We start from the raw sequence: 22,561 nt of genomic DNA, 5'->3' as shown, positions 1-22,561 counted from the left end.
ACTCCCTCTTCCAGTAGCCCCGCCTGCCTTCAGTAGGTCTGTCTACCAGAGGGGTCCCTGGCAGTCTTCCTGCCTTGGGGCCATGGCCTTTGGTTGCAAGAGCCTGTCTACACTGGCTTGCTCTCTACTGTCAGGTACAGCATGTAGCCATGCTGTACACCTGCAGTGGGAAGATGTGGTTTTCACTGATCTGGACCCAGGATGGTTTCAAGGAAGCAGTCTGGGGGATGATGGTGGAGGCCCTGGTAAACCAGAGCCCAGCCTCTCCGGGAGCTCAGGTAAGACTTGAGCATTGCATGGTAGTGGAACCCCAAGGGAAGGTGTCTGTGAAAGACTTTGTATATGAGGCCTAGAACATAACCTTGCTCTCTCAGGATGTGCTGCTCTGTCAGCAGCCAAAGGAGCTGACCTCCTCTGATGGCATTACCCACCAGAGGCACATAGAGGTTTCCACAAGCATGAGAAATGGCCAGGGAGAGACCGTGAATGTAAGAGGAGGTGGCAGCAATGGGCTGGGAGACAGTACTTACTTGAGGTGACTGTGAGGGATTTTGTAAACCAGAGTGTGAGAGCGTAGAGGAGCTCTGCAGGAGAAGGAAGGCTTAGCATGGTCAAAGTCATGCTATTGACGGGACAGCCACACAAGACACATCCTCAGCAGGGTTCCAGTAGCTAGAAGGCACCTACCAAGCTAGCTAAGCTTAACAAGTGGTCAGAACAAGGTTGAGGTTGTAGGCTCTACGCTAGCCTTCAGCCTCTGTCCCCAGCACTGGGAGAGCCTCCCGAGGGGCAGAAGCACTGGGATCTTCCTCATGGTTTGGCTGTCTGGCATGGGCGCTTACAGTGCTGGGAGCCCAGATCTATACCAGCCCTTTGCTTTGTTATGTATTGTCTTTAGTTTCCTTATTTGTCTTGGGTCCGTGTTCCCTGAAGCTTTGCCAAAGCAAAGAGGTGTTGTCAGTAAGTCCGAATTACTTATTTCCTGGATGCCTGAACAGAAGTAGTTGGTGCTAGCACAGGGTCTTCTGCATGCCAGTGCATTGCATGGGCTATGCATGCTTCAGGTCTGCTTGTTGCTATTGTTTCTCTCAGCTCTAAACTAGCTGTTCTGCTCCAAGCTTCAGTTCCTGTGCTGGTTTCCGGTTTTAGACTGCCTATGTACGTAAATAAGGCAGAAGCTGACCAGGGAAATTAATTCAAAAGTTGAATAAATGCTTTTTTTTTTTTAATCTGCTCAAGCCTTTGAAAAGATGACTGCACAGTAGTATTCAGTGCTTTCATAAAGCCTACATATTGATGCCAAAGGATTGGCATATCTTGGGCAAACTACATACAGCTGTAACATAAGTTTTGATGCATCTCTGTTCATGCAACTGTTGGCCAGGGAGGAATAATGCTTCAGAAAGAGCCACTCAAGTGGTGTGGCCTTTACAAAGGTTTTCTAACACCTAATGACATACAGGTAAATCCTGTGTGTCAGTGCAGGGCATGGCAACACATACCAGAAGTCCAGGTTGCACTGAACATTGCACAGTTCTCTACAGGGCCCTACCTGGATCACTGCCAACTTCTCACCTTGTTTCCCAGCCCAGGGTTACCAGGGCTTGACCATCTGTGTTTGCAATGCAGCAAGCGAAAGGGAACATGACCTGCCCCATTCAGATTGTCCCTCCTGCTGGAAGGACCAGCCTCGCCCAGATTTTTTCTTCAGCTATCTCCTATACTCCACTTGCCCTGAGAGCAGCAGTGAGTTCCTCGGGAACAGAGGGCACCATTAAGAGGTCTCTATCTCTCCAGACTGTGTGACAGACTCTCTAAGATCTGGAATAGGAATGACCCAAAGCAACTGTCTCTGTGTGGAAGTACTTCTCTTGAGCCCAGTGCTGCCCTGTTTCACTACCTTACCTGGCACAGTCCCATTGCAGCTCCAGCACCCTTGTGAATCATTAACAGGCCAAGTTCAACTGCTCCTTTCACAGCTTGTCCTTTCACACCGTTTTCTTTCCCAGCCCCCTAGATGTTTAATTCAAACAAGGTACAGACAAAGAAGAGTCAAAAAGATTTCATGGGAATCTGCATCTGCTGACAACACGACAAGCAGCCAGAAAAATAGTAGGAAAATATGCTCTATCTCTGCACTCATGGTGGGCAAGCTGGTCCTCCTTGCAACTTGTTTGTCCTTTGCTCTGACACTCTACAGACATCCCTGTTCCTGCTTTTACAGGCAGCAGTCTCTTTTGGGTCTTGCAACAGGAGTTAAAAGTATTTCTCAGGTTCCTTCATGAACTTTCTGGCCTTGCTCCTTTACTAGCAGCACCTGGTCATTTGCACCCCTGCAAGAAACTGCCATTCCCATGCTTTTTGCTTAGTGCAGGGTGGAGTTTTCTAGTTTTAGGCTGGTCAAAGTAGGCGGGCAGTGTAGAGCAGTCAGTCCTAGAGCTGGGATGTACACGAAGAGGACAGGAAGGGGCAGGCACAGGTGTAGGTAGGACCTAAGTACTTGTGTATATGAGACCCCAGCATGAAGGCAGAGCACCAGTTTGTGAATGCACAGTTGTTCGTGTGACTGCATGGAGGTGTGTGTACCACAGCAGTGAATGTGTGTGAGGGCAACAGTCAGGTCTGGTGGTGCTTCAAGAGGACTTGTTAAGGTGAGATTTTCAACCATTTCTTGGTATCTAGTGTGGATGCTCTTGATGCCAGCAAATTGTGACAATTTTCTTCAGACAGAAGCTGAGGGTCTGGCTAGAGGGTAGTTCCTGCTTCTCCAGACTGTCTTGTCAGTGCCCCTGCTCAGCTTTTCCCAGTAGTGACAGTCATGCCAGCTGCTCACCTCTGAATGGGCAGATGACTCCTAATTCTGCAGAAACTGACCCGGCCAAATTGAAGCAGCATTTGAAAAAACTATGAGCAACCATCAGTGCCATCAAAGAGCAGTGACTGGGGCTTCTCTGGTGCCAGATCCTCTTTGCTATACTGCTGCCATTACAGCAATGGGGAACCTGTACAGGTCTGGAGAACTCCCTCAGACTAGCAGGGCACTCAACATTAGTTTGCACAGCACAAGGTGTTTCTGGGCTGTAACTGTCTCACACCTGCCAGAGACGTGCACAAGTTCAGTAAACCTGTACTCTGGTGATATGGTGCCCAATGCTGAGTGTGTTTCATGGGTACATTTCCCTTGGGCTTCCTGCTGCTTTCTGTAATGCTTTTCCAAAGTCCCTGTGTGTTTCTGGAAAAGTGTAAGTCTCTGGTTGGTTTTTTGGGGAGGGTTTTTTGGGGGTTTTTTTTGGGACTAGCTGCTGATTGGGCAGTATTTGCTGTGGGAGACTCTAACATGGTGACACTGGATTGTTGTATCTTTCAGTAGTTTCTATATTGCATCCTTTGTGCCCTGAGATTCTTCCAGTTCTTTCTGCTCTCAGCCAAATCTTGGTTCATCTCTGTTAGCACACAGTAACAGTGTACTTTTCTTGTTCTGCAGCTGAGATTGTCTCAATCATTCTGGGCTGACCTTTACTTGGCAGCTCTGTGAGGGCTTCGTATTTTCGCTTTTGCTATATGAAATTAACTCAGTCACTAGTGACTCTGGATGTTTGCTGTAGAGCAAATGTGGTTAAACTTGAGACCTTAGTTTAGAAACATCCCAGCTCCCATGATTGGGAAATACGGTGGTGAAAAATAAGGTTATATAATTAGTATTTCTCTCATATTAGGGAATGTATGATAGATAGTATAGTATGATGCTGCTCTTTTATTCCACTTCATCAGGCACACAGCTCATTTCAGTCCTTCTACTCTCTGTGGAACAGACTTGTGAGGGCAACAATTATCACTGTTTCTTATATAAGAGTGAAGAAGCTGTTGAAACTTTGGTCTCACATGAGGTCATTTCTATCAAAAGCAGGTCACTCTGTGAAATGTCTAAAACATCCAGCTATCCTACCCTGATTTGATTCAAGATAAAAATTTACTTTTGTTTCCTGAAAAATACCTGATTCCATTGTCCTACTCAGGCAACTTACATGTAGGTTTCCAAAGAAACAACTATTTCAGTGGTTTTAAATCTGCCTGGGTATCTGTCTTCATGCCATTGTTCATGTCTGCTCAACAAGAGTTTTTTTCTCAATTTATAGCTTCTGGCTATATTCCAGGAACTCTGTCAGGAGCTAGAATAACAATATTAATGGTGCCAGATAGAAGTGATACCATCAAAGTTCATTTGGAAGCCAGGACTTTTGGTAAACACTGCTTGTATTCATTTGCAAGGAGGAAGCTGATATATCACTTATTTTTACAACAGTCTTTGTTTGCAGCTCTTCCTAGGGTTGGTCCAAACAGCAGCCTCATTCAGCTCCTTGTCGGACCTAAACACTACAGGCCATTTGTCCAACCAAAAAAATCAGAGAGCTTCTTATCCAGGAGATCAGAATGATGTGGTCCCTCACTAAATGCACAGCCCTATCCTTACAAGACATTACTAAAGTAAAATTCATATTGTGGTAGCACCTATTGGCAACAACCAGGCTTACCCACTGGGCTGGGTATTGGCCTCACTCAGGGAAATTATAGTTGCTGCCTTATAAACCCTAAGCTCAACACAAATGCACAGCAGGTAGCTCAGATAAACAAGCCAATTTATGCATATATGTTGGAGGCACAGATTAGTACTGTTCCTAGTTGGTTTGCAGCAGTGACTGTACCTGAAAATCTGAAACATCAGTACTAGAGGAACTGAAATCATGGGAGGAGGCACCCCCATGCAAATTAGTCTGAAAGCTTTGCTGCAGAGGAAAACTTAGGCGGGGCATAAGGAGGAGGTTAGGGAAACTTTGGGAACATTCATAATTACTGTGGACCCAGATGACATGGCAAGCATGTAGCAGGGAAGCAGTGTCTGCATTGCAGCCGGTTGAGTCCCTTTATACCTCTGCTGCTTGAGCAGGGGGGCTGCTGCTCTGCATGGGCATGGCTGCCTGAGTCTCGTGCAATTGTGGACTGCACAAAAGCAGTGTACACAGCTGTAAGGGCCTGGGCTCAGATGCTGCTCTGTCCAGGATTAACATCTTGCCCTGAAGGCCCTGCTCTCTCTGTCCTGTCTTGCTGTGGATTTCCCTGGGACTGACCATGACTAGGAACCAGAAAAGTTTTTCAATTTTAGTTCACCTTGGAAAATACAAAGCATCTGCACTGGCAAGAGAGGTCTGTCTCCACTGTGGCACAGCTAAACTGCCAACTCGGCAGATGGTGATGGGGAGCACTCCGTGCTGCCTGGGCTTCAGTGCTGCCCAAGGAGCCTGTCCCCAGGGGTGGCCCATGCTGTGGACACCCAACCTGTATTTGAGGCACAGTCAGGCACCGCTGGGGGACAGAAGGAGTGCGCACAAGACAGGAGTAATTGGCAAAGTGTGCTTTTATGTACTTTAAAAGAAATTAATTAATTCTTTCTGCCTCAGATCCCATCTTCAATGGTGTACTTCCTGCAGATTCCTGTGCCAGCTGGTATTCAGGCTACAAATTGTCCCTGTGGCATTTTCATGCCGTGTCCCCAATGGCACGAAAATTATTAGACATTTTCCAATAATTCAGTCATCCTGCACAGGCAGAAGAGAGGTTTAGTGTATGAAATAAGGAGCCAGCTTTGAGCAGACCTTTGAGTTCAACTAGCACATTCTGTTGTACCTCTTCTCATAAAAGACCTATAGGATAAGTGGGGTTGGAGGGAGGGATAGCAGGTGATGGTCTTTAAAAAGGAATTAGGCTAAGAAGGGGATTAGTAGGGCAGGTAAGCAGTTAAGCCTGCCTACACGAAGATGGAAAAGATAAACCCTTGTAGGTCTTTCTAGCAAAATTGCCTACAAAGCTTTGTCTGTGGAGGAGATACTGTGCTTGGATTTATTACAGTGCCAAGCTTCTTCCTTTGGTATGTGAAGTTTTTCCAGTGGTGACAATAAATGTTTCCTGAAATTTCAAAAGGAGTATAATCAAAACAAATGGAAACCTACATTGTATGTTTACAGCATTTTGGCATAAAAATAATTGTAAATATTGGTCAGACAGAGTAGGTGTTTAAAAGTAACAATGTGGAACTGTTGAATTCTCCACAAAAAGCGAGGTTTTACATCTTTCCTTCATAAAAATTGCCAGGATCATTTGCAGGGATTATGTACATGAAGCACACGTTTGTGTGTACACACTTACTTCAGTGCACTCAACTAGCTCTTAAACTTTGATGAAAGTGCAGACAAGCTTTTCAGTATCTTCTAAGACTACATTAGAACACCTTACTGACAAACAGTGGTTTTGTTGCAGAAAACCTTCAGTCCTGCAGTACTTACATCCTTTGCAAAGACTCCTTGTGCTGTGGTTGTCACAGTGTCACTAGTAGTGTGGCAGCTTTCCAAAACCCCGTGCCTGCAAAAAGATGCACAGGAGCCTGATGCACCACACCCTGCCTTTTTCATCATCTTGTGATGCTGAACTTCTCTGTCTCTGCAGGTCCCTTGCAATCATGGTGAAGTCTAGAAGAGTGCAGGTGCTCCTGATTCTGGTAGTTCTGTCCTTCCTTTTGATCCACTTCATACCCTGCAGCAACAATGCCCACATGAAAGAAAGACCTTCTCCTGTCCACATCCTCATTCTCTCCTCCTGGCGGTCAGGATCTTCCTTCACTGGACAAATCTTCAGCCAGCACCCCAGTGTCTTCTACCTGATGGAACCTGCATGGCACGTTTGGGTTAAGATGTACCAGAACAATGCCAAAGTTTTACACATGGCAGTGCGGGACTTAGTCAGGTCGGTCTTTCTGTGTGACATGTCTGTGTTTGATGCTTACATGTCTAGCCAGAAGAAAAAGTCTGATTTATTTCAGTGGGAGACAAGCCGAGCCTTGTGCTCCCCCCCTGCCTGTGACTCATTCAGTCGCAGTGACATTATCACAGCAGGCAATTGCAAAACAATCTGTGGCAAGTACCCATTCAGCACGGTGGAGGAAGCTTGTAAAACCTACAGCCATGTTGCCATCAAGGAAGTTCGGTTCTTTGACCTGAAAGTTCTCTATCCCCTTCTCACTGATCCATCCCTGAACCTCAAAATCATTCACTTGGTACGTGATCCTCGGGCTGTGTTCAGGTCCCGAGAGAATACAATGGCAGACCTGAAACGTGACAGTAACATTGTTGTGGGGTCTCAGAAGACAAAGGGAGAAATGGGGCCCTACAACACAATGCAAGTAATCTGCAAAAGCCATGTTGAGATATACAAGGCAGGAAGTCAGGCCGTTCCCACCTTCCTGAAAGACCGGTATCTGCTGGTTCGCTATGAAGACATTGTCAGAGACCCACTAGCAAGGGCTGCCCAGATGTACAGGTTTGCAGAACTCCATTTCACACCAGAGCTTCGGAAGTGGGTCCACAACATCACGCATGGGAAGGGTCATGGAGCACAGGCCTTTGATATTGGGTCAAGAGATGCGCTGAGAGTATCCCAGGCCTGGAGAAAGACACTTCCCTTCCAGAAAATAGAAAAAGTGCAAAATGTGTGCAAAGATGCAATGGATTTGCTGGGCTACCGGCTTGTTCAGTCTGAAGAAGAACAGAAAAATATGTCTTTGGATCTTTTGTTTGCCCAGAACTCCTCTGAGTATCAAATTTTGAAGGCAGAAAAGCTGGTCTCTACACCTACCCTCTGAAGGCTGCAGAGTGCAGAACTGTTCACTAGAGCAGAAGAGGACAGAGGTGCAGGCATAGAAGTGTAAGAGTGTGTGCATTGATGTGCATGGACGCAAGGACAAGTAGTACAAGAACCCTGACGACATTCAGGAGAGCTCTCAGCAGCACAGGGTCACTCTCCAAGACCCCTGGAGATTCAGCCACAATGGAGGCTAAAGTAATGCAAGTTTGTTTTCCAAATTAATTATGTTTAGGTTGGAGCATACAGAATGCCAAAGGAGTAGGACCAGACAGCAGAAGCTCAAACCCCTCACAGACCACAGTTGAAGACTAGGAAAACCACATGGAGCAGTTGCACTGCAAAGGAAGAGGAAACATAAAAAGAAGCTGAATAAATAGAACACTATTTGTCATGCTGCCATGAAGGATACATAGTGCCAGAAAAGACGCGAGGATGACCAGACTTTTGGTTTCTGGAAAGATGTTGGGTTTGGGGTTTTTTGGGGTTTTTTTTGAATGGTTGAGTTCTCAAGTCCAGTTTTCCTTTTGCACCATTCATGTGCCTCAGTATACAGCCTTGGTGGCAAAGCTAGGGAAATGTTTGTGTTCACTTATTGTATAATGGGAAAATGGAATAAACCCGCTATTGTTGAAAAGAAAAACTCCTGGGTTTTCATGTGGGAAACCATTTCTGGGATTATGTGAATCCATTTATTGTTTAGCTGAAATAATTCTGTCTTCTAGCTTTCAAACCCAAGAACAGCTGTTTCCCTGGGAATTCCCAAAGTCCACAGGCGTGACAGAAGAATTTATGCTAAGATTAAGATCTTAAAGACAAGGTAAGGACACAGATTCCATTGGCATAAATACCGAAACTGGGAAGATAGGTTTATGGGAGTGGATTGAAGAAGCCAAGAGAAGATCAGGAAGATATCCTATTGAAATATTTGGTGAGAGTATTTCTTGTCTTAGAGCACCAAAAAATATGTTTAATGGACTGTGCCATTCTCCACTGTCTCCATTGGAGATACCATCCCATCTCCAATGAGAATATATAGTTCAAAGCTGAACAACAGACTTGTTTTCACCTGTTTTTGACAGTGTTCCAGAAGACAAGGAGAAAAACTTGCTACCAGATTTGGGGAGGAATGGAATGCCTACATATACCTCTTTCTGAATATCCTCTTTCATGTGTAAACTGCAGTCCCTTTAACACACATCTACAGAACACTCGCTACCTTAGCAATATGGATATCTGTATTCCTAGAGCTAAACCCCTAATCCCTGAAAAGGGCGGGCTGTTGTATTATGGAAATAATAGTCTTATTACTAGGGATCTTGTTGTTGAATGACAAAATCCATGCTGAGTATGCAGCACTGCCATCATGGCAGTAAGTTCACTGAAAGCAAGGTATCCTTCTTTCAACATGTTTATGCAAACTTAAGGCAGGCAAGCTGACATACAGAAGTGGGAGTTGTACCGTGCAAGAGAAGCACAGAGCCACTGTTTTTCTTTATAGTCCCTTTAAAACAGACCTTAGCATACTCAGTTAAAAGCAGCTAAAAACCTTACTTAAGTTAAAGAGCTTCCTACTTTAAGTGCCAAGAAGCTTGATTCTGAGCAAAAATAGATTCTTTTCACTGCATTGCTAATTATCTCTACAATAACCAATGTCAGCTTGAGTGGCTTAAGTTTTATTATGAATACTTGTTTTCAGTGGACTCAATCAATTCTGTGTATCACGTTTACCTGAACACAAACCTTCATAGTGTTTCTAGTCAGTAAAAAAATGACGTGAAAGTAACGTATGATGCATTTCCTTAATGCACTGTTTTGAAAATTACTTTCGCTTCTGCTTCCTAGGCTTAATCAGAGAAAATGCAGGACTGATTTCAGTATATCTTTATTACAGGGCTTTAGGTATGTTTCCTCAATGCAACAATTTGTAAGATTTTTTTTTTCTGGGAACAGTGAAGTCTGCTACCAGTCTGGTCACATGAAAATTTCAAGTTGTCTTAATGCAAGCAAAGATGACTTAAAATACTTTTCGGAGGAGGAAAAGGAAAACCCAACAAAATCCCCGAAAATCTCAAGATGCTGCTGACAACGTGTAAAACTGTGACTACATCCTTTGGCATACGCAATAAAGATAACAGAAGTCTGTTTAGAAACAAACATTAAGTTTACATTGTACAAGTTTAGAAGAGTAAACTCTGGTTTTGTACCAATGAAATGTAAGATGGAGAAGTCTCCAGCCAAAAGGACATTTAAAAGCTGACTCTGTGGTATTCCTGTCTGTTGCTCTTCCAACTGGTGCATACAATCAGTTTTTCACTGGTAACTCTAGCTATGAAAGGGCAGAAATTAATTGATTTTGATGAATGCTGGCTAAATTTGCTAATTTGCTTCTGAAAGGAAGCAAATAGGAAATACCCAAATTCCAGGTAATAGTTTGCAGACCCAGAATTTCTGGCTGTGGAATTAACTCAAAGTCCTTGTATGTGCATTGCCACTTTGCTTACTTTTCCAGGTATACAAATATTGCTGCTCCGGGCAATAAGAAATTTCTTTGAGCTACAAAAAGAACCTTCCTGACCTTTTGTGATAGCACAGGGACCTCATATGAACATCGAAAACCAAACTGTCTCCAGCATGTTGAAAGGAGCGTAACTGTGTTGTAGGTAAGACAAAGCACAGAAGACAAGGATTTTTTTCATGGGGAAAGGCAGAACCAGAAGTAGAACCATATGATATGGTGTCGTCTCTGGGTCCTCCAGGTTTTAACCTGGTGAAAGAGACCTAGACCCATGTGCCTGCACAAGGCAAGTGAATCTATGGATAAGCAGTACCTTTCAGGAGTTCATGAGAGATGAAAGAGGGCAACTTTGAGTAAACTGTGGTCTTTGTGTCTTAGTTCCTATACCTACTGAGCGCACCAAGTGCGTATGGAAAGATTCTCAGCGTCAGACAGTGTGTCCATACAGCTCTGCAAAGGTAAAAAACCACTGTATGTGGACTCAGAAGTCTGCACTGCATGTTAGACTAACTGCCCCAATAAGACAAACCCACTCTTAAAATAAGCATCACTTAGAATTATAAAAGGATATAGTAAATTTGACCATGTTATATTGCAGCTACTTAATATGTTCCACCCCTCACTTTGAATTCTAGAGCAGTTTTGTCGAACAAGACCATTGCAACACTATGGTACTGCTGAGATGTGTACACTGCCCAAGCTAGAATGGGAGTTTTCGTCTGCAAGAGGTGACAGGTCACCTGTTCATGAACCTGGTTATCAGCAATACTTGGATTTCAAATTGAGCTGGTAACATTTCTAATTTAAAAAAAAAATCTTACTACTTTATTTACTGTGTTGTCTTGCATTCTCTCATTAAGTGCTTGTCTGGCTTCCACACGAATCTTGAATAACTGTTCAAAGTCTACTCTGAATAGCATGACTGTGCCAACTAATTCTCACTTTTTCAGTCCAGTGAAACACAGAATAGTGCTGGTTTAGCATTTATGTGGTTACATTGCTTAGCTCCTTGAATAATGAGTAGGTGTTGCAGTGGCTTCCTGAAACAGCAGTCTCATTATCTCCTTATTTATTTTCAGTGTAATTTTAATTTGGCTTAAAATCAACCATTTCCCAATTCACCTTAATTTTCTGAGTGCCACAGGGCCATAAACTAAAAACCCAAAATGTTAACTCCTTAGAGGAAAAAAAAAAATCTTTGCCTTTACCAGCCCATTTTATTTCATCAAAAGAATGAATTCCAGATTTTTAGGATTTACTTCAAATAATATTAAAATAAGTGACCAGTGCACAGTTTCAGGCTAGAAGTACCAAGTTTTTCAGATTGTGACTGTATCCTAGCAATGGTGTTCTCTCTCAAACACAACTTAGGTGATAGATACATAGCTTCTGATTATTCTTTCTTAATTTTTATTTCCTACTTCAGCTATTACTCACAGCCCTGAAAGCTGGTGTACTTTTCCCAGCTAGAATATACGGCCTGGTACAAGTGTTACTTTGCTTGGATGAAAGCAGCTGCACCTCTTAGACCTGTAGAGATGCAAAATAGGCCTTTTAATTAAAAAAAAATTACTTTAAAGCATTTCTGAAACTTCAGAACTTTGATCAAATTTTCCACTGCATTTCTGAAACTACTGTTAACTTCATGCAACCTACTAGATCAGTCATGTCCTCTCGCTAACTCTCCCTAAATACTATCCGCTTTGCTACATTTTCAGCTCCAAATTTTGCTATCAATTTATTTCTGACATGTTCATCATCCTTTTGCAATTCTAAATCATCCTCTCTGCTCCATACAGGGTACCCATCCAAGCGCTGCCCTGTCTGCAGAAAGTATGAAGTAGCCTCCACGTCACCGCTGTTTTTCAGAAAGGCCTGTGTAACAGTGAACAGGTCCACAGCAAACTTCTCCATGAAGTGCTCCATAGTTTTTACTACTTGTCCTACCACATTGGAAGAAGAACAAGTCCTTTTTGGTCTTTCTTGACTTTGTAATTTAATGCCAGGGAAAGCAGGGTCTTCTGGCCCAGTTTTCAGATCAGATGCTGTTTCTCCAGGGGACCTTCCCACTCCATCTTGTGTAGAAAGTTCTGCAACGTCTGAAGAGTCACTTTCTGACTAACAGTAAGAGAAGTGGAATCACCAATTAGACATGGTATTTTCTGGCAAGTCTTTTACCACTGCAACCAACCACCTTTCATTCTGACTCTACAGTATATTAAAACCGCAGAAATTACTAGGCATAGTAAAAGTTAGTGACTGAAGTGAAGCCATATCTGTTAATAAGACTGTACTGATCACAGCAAAGCATGAGGAACTATAAGGAAGAATTTGAACAAACTAAGCAGAAAAGGCAAAAGTAAGTGTTGATGCAACTGCAGGAACGTTTTTTGCCTGAGCTGAAAGGATGACTTCCATTTGCCAACACAGGTTTTAACGAGATAACCCCCATCACATAAACCCTCTCATGTTAACTCGGGCAGGGAATCAAGACAAAATGCACCAGCGAGGCACCATTTATCGCAAACCACATAGGTGACAGCTCAAAACGAAGTTCTTGTTTAGCCACAGAAGGGATATCGCGGCGCAAACTCATTTCATGTGTAAATCGTGAGTTTCTACCGCACCGTCTGTGACACCGGGGAAGTCCTGCCCCGTTCCGCTCGCGCGCAGTAGCGGCTGCAGCAGCACTGCTGCTCCCCCGGCTGCCCCGGTCGCTCACCTCCGTGCTTTCAAACTCCCGATTAGCTGCCGCGAACAGACCCTTGATCTGCGTGGGATCCTCCGTCTGCGGGGGCTCTGCGGAAATACGGGGGCATCGTCTGCAGGGCCTCAGCGGGGCCCGGACCTACGCTCGTTCCCGCCACCACAACCCCTCGCAGCCCTCCCCTGCCGCTGTGGCCCCCGCTCACCGCAGAGCCGCGGCCGCAGGTGCCGCAGGTAGCGGTCACGCATGGCCTGCCAGCTGTGCCGCGTCAGGCCGCTCCGCTCCAGCTCTATCCACAGCGCACGCCCGCTCTCCCGCACCGTGCCCTGGCCGCGCACCGCCCGGAGCAGCGCCGCATCCTCTGCCTCCGTGAAGGCCAGGCGGCCGCGGGCGGCCAGCAGGAAGGGCTCCAGCGGCAGTCGCTGGTTGCGCTCCACGCACTCTGTCACGTACTCGGTTGAGACGGCCCCGTCGGGAGCCGCCTCGCCGGGCTGCGCCAGGAGCACGGCCCCCGGCTCCTGCACCCGGCACAGCCGCCCGCCGCCCGCCAGCACTAGTGGCGCCACGCGCAGCTTGGCTAGGCCGGGCCGCAGGTAGAACCGCATAGGACGGCCGTCATCCCACAGGAAAAGCGATCGGGACCGCGCCGCCCCGGCCTGGCCGCCCGCCATCGCCGCCCCAGCTCCGCCCGCCACCATCGCCGCGTGCGCAGGCGCGCAAGGGCGGAAGGGCGGTGGCAACAGTGGGGAGATGGAGATGGCGGCGGCGGCGCGCGAGTGCGAAGCGGCGGAGACTGAGTCGCACCTCAGCAAAAAGTGAGGGTGCGCGGGTGGTCAGGTGGGGCCGGGCCGGGGAGGTGAAGTGTGTCCAGCTGACCTGGTGCGTGTCTCCGCCAAGGCACCCGTCGGAGCGCCATGCTGAGCTCCGGCGCTGCGCGGCTCCGCAGCTGGGTCTGGAGGGCCGCGCCCGCGCTCCGATGTCAGCAGGCGCTTCATGACCAAAGCAGGTCGGTGCTTTGCGTCTGGCTTGAGCCGCTTCTTTCCTTATGGAGTCCTGCAAGGCGGGGTCAGGAGCGCGGCAGGAGCCCGAGGGCCGTGGGGGAATAGGCTGAACAGCGAAGGTGACTTCGGGAACCCTACGTTATTTCGGGGGGAGTTCGCCTTGTTTCACTTACACGCTGTGTGGGGCTGCTAAGTTCTTAGGATACAACAGAGTGGGGCAAACCCTTGGACACGTAGGCACGCGTTCTCGTGGTCTGTCTAAACTATGTATAATTTCGCTTTCACTTTCTCTGAGTATTTGTATCGTAGGGGATGAACTGAAGGAGTTCAAAGTAGAAAATGTTTAAACGTGTTTAAGAATTGTTCTGACTACTGGGAAAAGTAAGAGAAGTGACAGGGTTATTTGTCCAGTTAGATTTTGGCAGAATCCTGCCAACCATTTTCCTGTAGAAGTATCGGAGTACTTGCTGCATCCAGTTTCCTTCTCTTTTGCAGTGAGCTGAAGAGACGTTTAAAGGCTGAGAGAAAAACAGCTGAAAAAGAAGCAAAGCAGAAAGAGCAAAGTGAAAAGCATTCAAATAAGCCTTCCTTGACTTCTGACGATAACGTTGGTGCTGATGAGGAGAGCTTGGATCCAAATGTGAGCATATGGTCCCATGCTTATTAGATGTTCTCTGAATAAATCTTACTGACTTGCATTTGATTTTTTTTTATTCATGGGTAGTTAAATGGCTAAAAGGGGAGAGATGTATATTCCTGCATCAGGGCAGCTGCATTTTAGTTCACAGCCTGTAGCATATTTTCAGAGTCTAATAAAATAATTTGATTTTGTTTGTTTCTTGTGACAGCAATACTACAAGATTCGTAGCCATGCAGTCCAACAGCTTAAGGGCTCCAATGAAGATCCCTATCCCCACAAGTTCCATGTTGACTTATCTCTCTCAGATTTTATAGACAAGTACAGTCACCTGCAGCCAGGAGATCACCTGACAAACGTTACAGTGAGAGTGGCAGGTAAAAGTTTATCAGGGATACAGGAAAATGTAAAATCTTAGCTGCTTTTATTGATGGGTTGGTCTTTTTTGAGTTTTGCTGATCTCTTACTTAGTCATGAAGTCTGTAGCAGTGTTAAACTATTCAGGACGTACCCTTCAGACTGAGTGGACCTGTGCAACTTCCCTTGCAACTATAAGATCAGACTGTAACATAGGCTCTGGGACCCAAAATTTTTATGGTCTTTCTAGTTTTCATTTTGCGACTTAACTGCTTCTCTTTTGTAGTTAGTGAATAGTTCAGAGCTGATGATTCTAAGTGATAGTACTGTGGCTTTTGCCCCTGTATCCTTTCTGCTAGGGACTCTTTTCCTGATGTTTAGCATACTTTGATATTTAGGTCGAATCCATGCAAAGCGTGCTGCTGGAGGGAAACTGATTTTCTATGATCTTCGTGGTGAAGGAGTCAAGTTGCAGGTCATGGCAAATTCCAGGTAAGCAGAGGTATCCCCAGTAGCATTCTAAACTGCACTGCATTCTGGGGTCTAGATACCTGTATTTGAGTATTCTATTTCATCTGTGGTTTGGCTTAGGCAGCCAAGTAATGTTTTGTTTCAGATGTTGTGGTCGATTTCCTGTTAAAATAACTTATATATATATATACACAATTTTTTTTAAAAAATTTTTAAAAATAGGTTTTTAAATGCATTTTGTCTTGGAATGTTGAACTTTAAACAAATGTGCTTATATTTTATATTTGTTTTGTAATTACAGCCTTTACAAATCAGAGCAAGAGTATTTCCGTGTTAACAGCAAGCTGCGTCGTGGGGACATTATTGGTGTAGAGGGGAATCCTGGGAAAACAAGGAAAGGGGAACTGAGTATTATTCCTTATGAAATCACTCTGTTGTCTCCATGCCTGCACATGTTGCCTCATCTTCATTTCGGCCTCAAAGATAAGGTATTTGTCATGCCTGTCAGTCTTGGAGGCAGTTTGACAGATCTTAGGATGGTTTTGGTGGGAAGGGACCTTAAAGATCATTTAGTTCCAACACCCCCGCCATGGGCAAGAATGCCACAGATAGGTCTGAATGGACAACCTTTGATACCTGCTGATATTATCAGTCAACAAAGGAATATTAGTTTTGTTTTGGTATTTTTTCCTTTGGCATGACATTTTATCTAGCTTGTTCTAAATATACGTGTTCTTTTCAGGAAACCAGATATCGTCAGAGATACTTGGATTTAATTCTTAATGATTATGTGAGGCAGAAATTTATAACCCGTGCAAAGATCATCACTTACCTTCGTAGCTTTCTAGATGAGTTGGGCTTTCTTGAGGTAAGGCATTGGTGTTCACTTCTCTTTGCATACTGAATGTGTTTACAATTTCTCGGCTTCAAGGATGTTTTATATTCAGGCTCATGTACAAAGTACTTACAGAACTGACAATAATTGCCTCAGCATGGTGTGTTTTATCAATTTAATGTAATGGGAGCAATTCCTTTCTTCTCTTCCTAAAGTTAAGGTTATTCATCAGTTGGTGAGGTTATGGCTTGGGAACCTTTATCAAGGCAATACTCCAAACTACTGCTGTCCTTTCCATATTTCAGTAAATTAAGGTGGAAACAACATCTTTAAAATGCTGGTTTGCCTGTAGAGAGAAAAGCCAATTTTACTTCCTGTAGGCAGAATTGCATTGTGTTGACCTAGGTGCAGGAAACTGCACTTGGCCATGTTGAATTTAATTTTCTGCGGTGTAGAGAGAGGATTTTGTGATAATACCACAGCGCTGTTCCTGGCTTTGATAACATGAACCCAGCAGGTTCACATTTGTAGTAAATATGAATGACTCTTCATATCAACAGATGAATTAAGTAATTGGTTATTACTGACTGCATGAAAAAAGTGCAGTTTTTTTCAGTGCATTTTAGTTCAGAATTGTTTCTATATACTGGAATGCCGAACAATAAGTGAAATACAGTTTTTTTATCAAAACTAGCTGGTTTTGTTTGTTTGCTTGATCTGTGCATTTCTGGTTTGGAAACAGATTTCATGAAAACAGGGAAATTGTTTTTGTTGTTACAGGTTGAAACTCCTATGATGAATGTAATTCCAGGCGGAGCTGTGGCAAAACCATTTATCACATACCACAATGAACTGGATATGAATTTATATATGAGAATTGCTCCAGAACTTTACCATAAGGTAAAATGCAAGCCTTACTAAGCCCATATTCTTCAAACTGTTTTAACAAAAGCAAGTGTAGCTAAAATGAGGATTATTTTTGAAGAAAGGTGGACTTGTCTCATGAATGAGATTTGTAAGGTTGTGTTGCAGTTGCATGTGTTTGGGCTCTCTTAGGTTCTTTTGAGAAAGTGTATTTACTAGAATTTCATTTTGTTTAGATGCTGGTGGTTGGTGGTCTGGATAGAGTATATGAAATTGGGCGTCAGTTCCGGAATGAAGGAATTGATTTGACTCACAACCCTGAGTTCACAACTTGTGAATTTTATATGGCTTATGCAGACTACCATGACTTAATGGAAATTACAGAGAAGTTGCTTTCAGGTGAAGTATGCAAAATTATTAAAAAATGAGTAAGAATCTCTGGAAGAATTGGTTATTATGTAGCATACTATTCTTCTAAACCTCACGTTCCTTTTGTAGGGATGGTGAAACACATTACTGGGAGTTACAAGATCACTTACCACCCAGATGGTCAAGATGGACAGACCTATGAGATAGATTTTACTCCTCCCTTCCGGCGCATTAGCATGGTGTATGATCTGGAAAAGGTCCTAGGAGTGAAATTTCCATCAACTGAGTGTTTTGAAACTGAAGGTTAGATGCTGAGTATGAGTGTCCTGTAATTCTTCCGTAACAGAAAGTGGGCAAAAGGTCACAAGTTCTCAGGCTGCAGTCTGTCAGCTGCTTTTTCTGAAGTAGTACTAACATATGGGATTACTTTCCTCTGGTTTTGTTGGTTTACCTGAGTCCAGAGAGAAGCCTTCATTCCTTGCCGTCTTTGGCAGGAGCTGACTCTTTAGCCTCTTCTGTTGTTGAATATATGTGAAAGGATATACTCAAGAGGCATGATGTAGGGAGTTCTTGAAGAGATCCAGCTTTTTACTTCTTATTCCTTCTCTTTTGTGTGGTTGAGTTTACATGCCTGTAATTGTAGCTTGGGTGTATGATTATTAGGGCCTTTCTTAAAAATGTAATTATGTGCTATTTTATTCCTGGTATTAAGAGACATAAGGAAACTAGTTCATATACTTTATAGTGATTGTTTTTCCCCCCAGTTCCCTCCTCTTTCTGCCCCACCCCCCCCAATTAATTACATCCAGCAGTTACGTGGTGTTGTGCTTAACTGTTGTCAAATTTCTGAAGTATAAAATAACTACTCTTTTACTGTAAACAGTTAAAACCAAACACTGTTTTTGTAGATTGACGTTTAAACTCATATTTTTCATGGTGTCTACCATTGAGATCTTGTAAGTCACTCTTAAGAAATGCTGAAGAACAAAAAATGGTTGCTGGGGTTCCTGTTCTAATTTTTGTCTGCAATTTCAGAAACTCGCAGGTTCTTTGATAACCTTTGTGTGGAGAGAAATGTTGAATGTCCGCTTCCCAGGACAACAGCCAGACTTCTTGACAAAGTAAGTAAAGGTGCTATTTTTATAATCCCAATGTCTTTTGAGGATCTCTCTGTATCAACAGAAGTCTCTTTGAAGAAAAAGTTTAGCTGCACCTGGAAAAACATGCTGCAATGCACTTCAGCTATTGCTGTATTACCATGAGAAAACTTGCTGTGTCAAAATCTTCTTTTGTGTCGTCTACACCAAAATGTAGTTTACTTATGTCTGCTTAACTTGAGCAGTAGGGGATTTTAGTTGGATAACTGGTCTCTTGTGGTTAAAACAGATTTGCTTTATCTTAGGTCAGTTTTGTTTGTGAGATGTGTCCATCTGTATGTAGCTGACCAAAAGGGTGGAAATACCATATAGTTCTATCAGCTGTATTCCTTTGTACCCAAATATTGTCTCATAGCTGTTCTTTTGATGCTTTTCCCATTGGGCCTTGCTGTGCAAATTGACCTATTACACAGTTTTTGCTGTGTCGTTTTTCCTTACCTGACTGGGAAACACTCTCTGTTGATGAAGACATTAACATGACCAGAAATACTTCGGAAGCTCTTCAGATTTTTTGTACTTTCTTCAGTAGTGAAGAGAGGAAATTAGGGTGCTTGGTGAAGGCACTGCTAGGAAAGTGCATAGTTGTACACTGCATAATTGTTTCACTTTTGTTTTCCCAGTTAGTTGGTGAATTCCTGGAAGTCACTTGTATCAACCCAACATTGTTTTGCTTTTGTTTTCCCAGTTAGTTGGTGAATTCCTGGAAGTCACTTGTATCAACCCAACATTGTTTTGCTTTTGTTTTCCCAGTTAGTTGGTGAATTCCTGGAAGTCACTTGTATCAACCCTACATTCATCTGTGATCACCCGCAGGTCATGAGTCCGCTTGCCAAATGGTAAGAGTATGACACACCGTCAGTGTGTAACTCAAATCTTCTACTTCATTAAAAAAAAAAGTTGCATATGTGAAAGCATAGATTTTGATGTTGTGTACTTGTTTGTGAATTTTGACACAAACCAAGATAGACATTGATTCCTGAGCATGAAACCCATCATCCAGGGAAGAGGTGTGTCAATACTTAGTACTTAGAAGTTTTGACAGCTGTTAGTGCTAAGGGTGAGCAATGCCCCTAAGTCACATATGTGCTTTTTGCTTCTATAAGTATGTTTATTTTAAGGTATGTCTGTTTTGTCTTCTTCACACAGGCATCGCTCTCTTCCGGGACTAACAGAACGCTTTGAACTCTTTGTAATGAAGAAGGAAGTGTGCAATGCGTACACGGAACTTAATGATCCTTTCCGGCAGCGTCAGCTTTTTGAGGATCAGGCCAAGGTATGGTGTCTTGCTGATAGTGAATATAATACAGGCATGTAAGCAAAGAGTATTTCCTATGTCTGTTCCAAATCTGTCATTAGTACCTACTGCTGAAAAGAGTTGCTACTACTTTGAGCGAGTATTTGTCACTGAAATGAAAGCCTGTCATTAAAATTCAATTCCTTTTATAGGAACCTTGCTCTTTAAGGTAAATGAGGTCAAACACTGCTGTTGATGAGGTTTTTTAGTGCAACTTTGTTTTGGAATATCTTCCCTTTTATTCCACCCAAAGTACTAATCTGGAAAAACCCAAATGTGCAAAATGTTTTCTGTGTCTTGCCCGGGTTGAAAGGTTTTTTTTTTCCCAGTTAAGTATTTATATAGTCATACAACATTATACTTCTAGGTTCTTAAACTAATTTTCATGTCCAGTAAGAGTTTGAATGCTGTGTAAGAAGTAGCTTAATTTCCTGAACAGAGTCACTAATATTTTAAGGTGACTCACAGGATACAGGTCCAGATTGGAAACTATTAGGCTTGCAAATTTATAATACTAGATTTCTCTATGTGAGCCTCCAAAGGGAGTGACTGAAACTCGTTATTAATTTGGTGTACACATCCATGAGTGCATGCTTGGCCACACATGACTATTACTGTATCCCGCAGCCATAGGAGAGGAGAGAAGATCCAACAGGTAGGAATTGTGCAGCAAGATTGATTTATTAAATTATTTTACGAACTCTTTTCTAGACTTTTTTCTTCATAGTCTAATTGGACAAAGGATTAGCCACCCCCTGGGTTGATTGGCTAGAAATCCTAAACATCCATTGTCAAAATATTTTCCTACTGTACCATAAACATAGGTCTACAAGGTCGCTGGTGTTCATAGTTTATAGAACTTCTGCTAATCTCTTAGTGAGAGAGAAAAGTATCCCACGGGCTTAGAAAGAAGCAAGAAAATTCTTGCTAGCAGCAATATTGTATCCACACATGACCGAGGTCAAATGATATGGTCTGCAGAAACAGTTCCTGATCTTCATATTCTTTCTAATGGCTTCAAAGTGCCTGAGAGGTTTAAACAATTGTCAAAGCCAGAAAAATAGATTTATGTTAACTAGCTTGATGGTAAATTTCAAAATGTTCAGTCAGAATGAATAATATTACAGACGTCTTTAATTTTCGGTCTGTTGTACATATGCTTGCTGCAGTTCTCTCATGATTATAGCCAGACTTTGCAGACATATGATTATACGTATTGAATGAAAATTAGCCTCAACATTTAATGTTAAGGTGGAGACTGAGATGAAGGATGACAGTTTGCATTTCAGGATTTCAGGGAGAAAAATTTGCCATAACAGTCTTAGCAAAGTCTTCTTGAACCTGTGAGCAAAAGTGTTTGCTGTTGCTTTGACACTCATTTTTGGCATTTTCTAAATTTGAGACGGTTGGCTAATCTGTGTTTTAATTATTATGACTTTTGTCACTTGGAGACTGTCAGGGTTGGGTGCATTAGTTACCATCTCAGTATAGGGTTTTTTAGCCTTTCTATTTGAGAGGGAAAAAAACAGCCCCTAATCTTAGTTTGTGGAGCAGCTACTGATCATTCAAGTAATTATGCTTCTTTGTTGCTTCTGCAAACATTGAAAGGGGGGTTGCTACCAATACAACCTTATAAGCCTTTGAAAGCAATTCATTCTACTGTCATCTGCTGCCATATGGCTCTGAAAGATGGCTTTTACTGAAGTGAAGAGCCTGGACCTTTGCGGACATAGGAAACTTGTAAGTCAGAAAGGAATTGAGTCTAGAGCTATTTTAGGAGCACCTGTATGAAGGATCTCAAGAGTTCTCTGTGTGCTGAGGTTCCTTCATCTGTTACTCATTTGCACAGCTCTATCAGGCACCAATCAGTTTCATGGCTTCTACAAATCGCAGTATTCCTCCTTTTTGGTAGGGGTTAGCAGGAGTGATACTGTCTAGCTCTGTACAATCCACGTTTTACTATTAATCTCATTTAGGCAAAAGCTGCAGGTGATGATGAAGCCATGTTTATTGATGAAAACTTCTGCACTGCACTGGAGTATGGTCTTCCTCCTACAGCTGGCTGGGGCATGGGAATTGATCGCTTGACCATGTTCCTTACAGATTCCAATAACATCAAGGTAAGCATTGGCAGTGGCAGTGCTTTCCTACTGCTGGTTTTGTCAGGTAGCAGGGAATGGGATTCGGCAAAGCAGGCCGTCTCTTCGACGAAACCAGTGCCAGACAATGCAGCTGCGTGCGATTCTTTAAGACGCAGAATCCCGCCTGGGAAAAGCTAGGAAAAGCTCCTTTGCGCACTTGCTCAGATCTCTGAGGCGCAGCTGACCAGCGGAGCCGGGGCTGGGGCAGCTCTCGCGAGATCTCCGCACGGGATGTGGCGTTGCTGGTCGGCGCGGCCGCTGACGCTGTCTCCGTTTGCAGGAGGTGCTGCTCTTCCCCGCCATGAAACCGGAGGACAACAAGAAGGAGGGGCAGCCCGCCGAGGGCACCTCTGTGTGAGGCTCCAGACCGCCGCGGGCACCTCCGCGTAAAGCCTGAGCGCGGCAAGGGCACCTCCGTTTCCGCTTCGGGGCGGCACATATCTTCAATAAAGTCCGCTTTCTCTGCACCCGTCTCTGCGTCTTTGTGCGTTTGCGCAAGAGGTGCCGCTCCCGGCGGGTCC

General features: G+C 43.7%; 3 protein-coding genes across 7 annotated transcripts; 2 read left to right on the top strand and 1 right to left on the bottom strand.

The window, feature by feature from the left end:
* Window positions 1–200: 200 nt before the first annotated feature.
* Window positions 201–8,275, top strand: LOC104691866 (carbohydrate sulfotransferase 4). Of its 2 annotated transcripts, none has more exons than XM_019288308.3 (2): window positions 201–278; window positions 6,499–8,275. In XM_019288308.3, exon 2 carries the CDS (start codon window positions 6,512–6,514, stop codon window positions 7,688–7,690), a length of 1,179 nt encoding a protein of 392 aa, XP_019143853.1. In that variant the 5' UTR covers window positions 201–278; window positions 6,499–6,511; the 3' UTR covers window positions 7,691–8,275. The 2 variants fall into 2 exon arrangements, with proteins under 2 accessions (XP_019143853.1, XP_019143851.2); XM_019288306.3 differs by lacking the exon at window positions 201–278 and adding an exon at window positions 2,442–2,651.
* Window positions 8,276–9,558: 1,283 nt separating this feature from the next.
* Window positions 9,559–13,618, bottom strand: LOC104691964 (TERF2 interacting protein). Its single transcript, XM_039558056.1, has 3 exons — window positions 13,120–13,618; window positions 12,930–13,006; window positions 9,559–12,325 (listed from the first exon to the last, which is right to left on the bottom strand). The coding sequence occupies exons 1-3, from the start codon at window positions 13,610–13,612 to the stop codon at window positions 11,885–11,887; spliced, it is 1,011 nt and encodes a 336-aa protein (XP_039413990.1). The 5' UTR covers window positions 13,613–13,618; the 3' UTR covers window positions 9,559–11,884.
* Window positions 13,619–13,638: 20 nt separating this feature from the next.
* On the top strand, window positions 13,639–22,503 carry KARS1 (lysyl-tRNA synthetase 1). 4 transcript variants are annotated; one of them, XM_039558049.1, is made up of 14 exons: window positions 13,639–13,729; window positions 14,411–14,555; window positions 14,764–14,929; window positions 15,308–15,401; window positions 15,682–15,868; window positions 16,123–16,248; window positions 16,996–17,115; window positions 17,316–17,478; window positions 17,578–17,751; window positions 18,484–18,569; window positions 19,356–19,441; window positions 19,752–19,878; window positions 21,876–22,019; window positions 22,321–22,503. In XM_039558049.1, the coding sequence occupies exons 1-14, from the start codon at window positions 13,665–13,667 to the stop codon at window positions 22,396–22,398; spliced, it is 1,761 nt and encodes a 586-aa protein (XP_039413983.1). In that variant the 5' UTR covers window positions 13,639–13,664; the 3' UTR covers window positions 22,399–22,503. The 4 variants fall into 4 exon arrangements, with proteins under 4 accessions (XP_039413983.1, XP_039413985.1, XP_039413984.1 ...); XM_039558051.1 differs by having other exon boundaries at window positions 13,648–13,735; XM_039558047.1 differs by lacking the exon at window positions 13,639–13,729 and adding an exon at window positions 13,755–13,920.
* The last annotated feature ends 58 nt before the right edge of the window (window positions 22,504–22,561 follow it).

Source organism: Corvus cornix, chromosome 11 (genome assembly GCF_000738735.6).
Source record: "Corvus cornix cornix isolate S_Up_H32 chromosome 11, ASM73873v5, whole genome shotgun sequence".
Classification (NCBI taxonomy): domain Eukaryota; kingdom Metazoa; phylum Chordata; class Aves; order Passeriformes; family Corvidae; genus Corvus; species Corvus cornix.
Note: the sequence above shows the minus strand (reverse complement) of the source record. Positions and strands in the feature narration are given on the sequence as shown.

What these genes read in the sequence shown, in the direction of transcription:
- LOC104691866 (XM_019288308.3), top strand. Translation starts at nt 6,512, where the DNA reads ATGGTGAAGTCTAGAAGAGTGCAGGTGCTCCTGATTCTGGTAGTTCTG.
- LOC104691964 (XM_039558056.1), bottom strand. Translation starts at nt 13,612, where the DNA reads ATGGTGGCGGGCGGAGCTGGGGCGGCGATGGCGGGCGGCCAGGCCGGG. An exon ending in CCTGCGGCCGCGGCTCTGCG is followed by an intron (nt 13,007 to 13,119) that starts GTGAGCGGGGGC and finishes GTATTTCCGCAG; the next exon opens with AGCCCCCGCAGACGGAGGAT. An exon ending in GGGAGTTTGAAAGCACGGAG is followed by an intron (nt 12,326 to 12,929) that starts GTGAGCGACCGG and finishes TCTTACTGTTAG; the next exon opens with TCAGAAAGTGACTCTTCAGA.
- KARS1 (XM_039558047.1), top strand. Translation starts at nt 13,829, where the DNA reads ATGCTGAGCTCCGGCGCTGCGCGGCTCCGCAGCTGGGTCTGGAGGGCC. An exon ending in ATTTCGGCCTCAAAGATAAG is followed by an intron (nt 15,869 to 16,122) that starts GTATTTGTCATG and finishes TGTTCTTTTCAG; the next exon opens with GAAACCAGATATCGTCAGAG. An exon ending in CAGATTCCAATAACATCAAG is followed by an intron (nt 22,020 to 22,320) that starts GTAAGCATTGGC and finishes CTCCGTTTGCAG; the next exon opens with GAGGTGCTGCTCTTCCCCGC.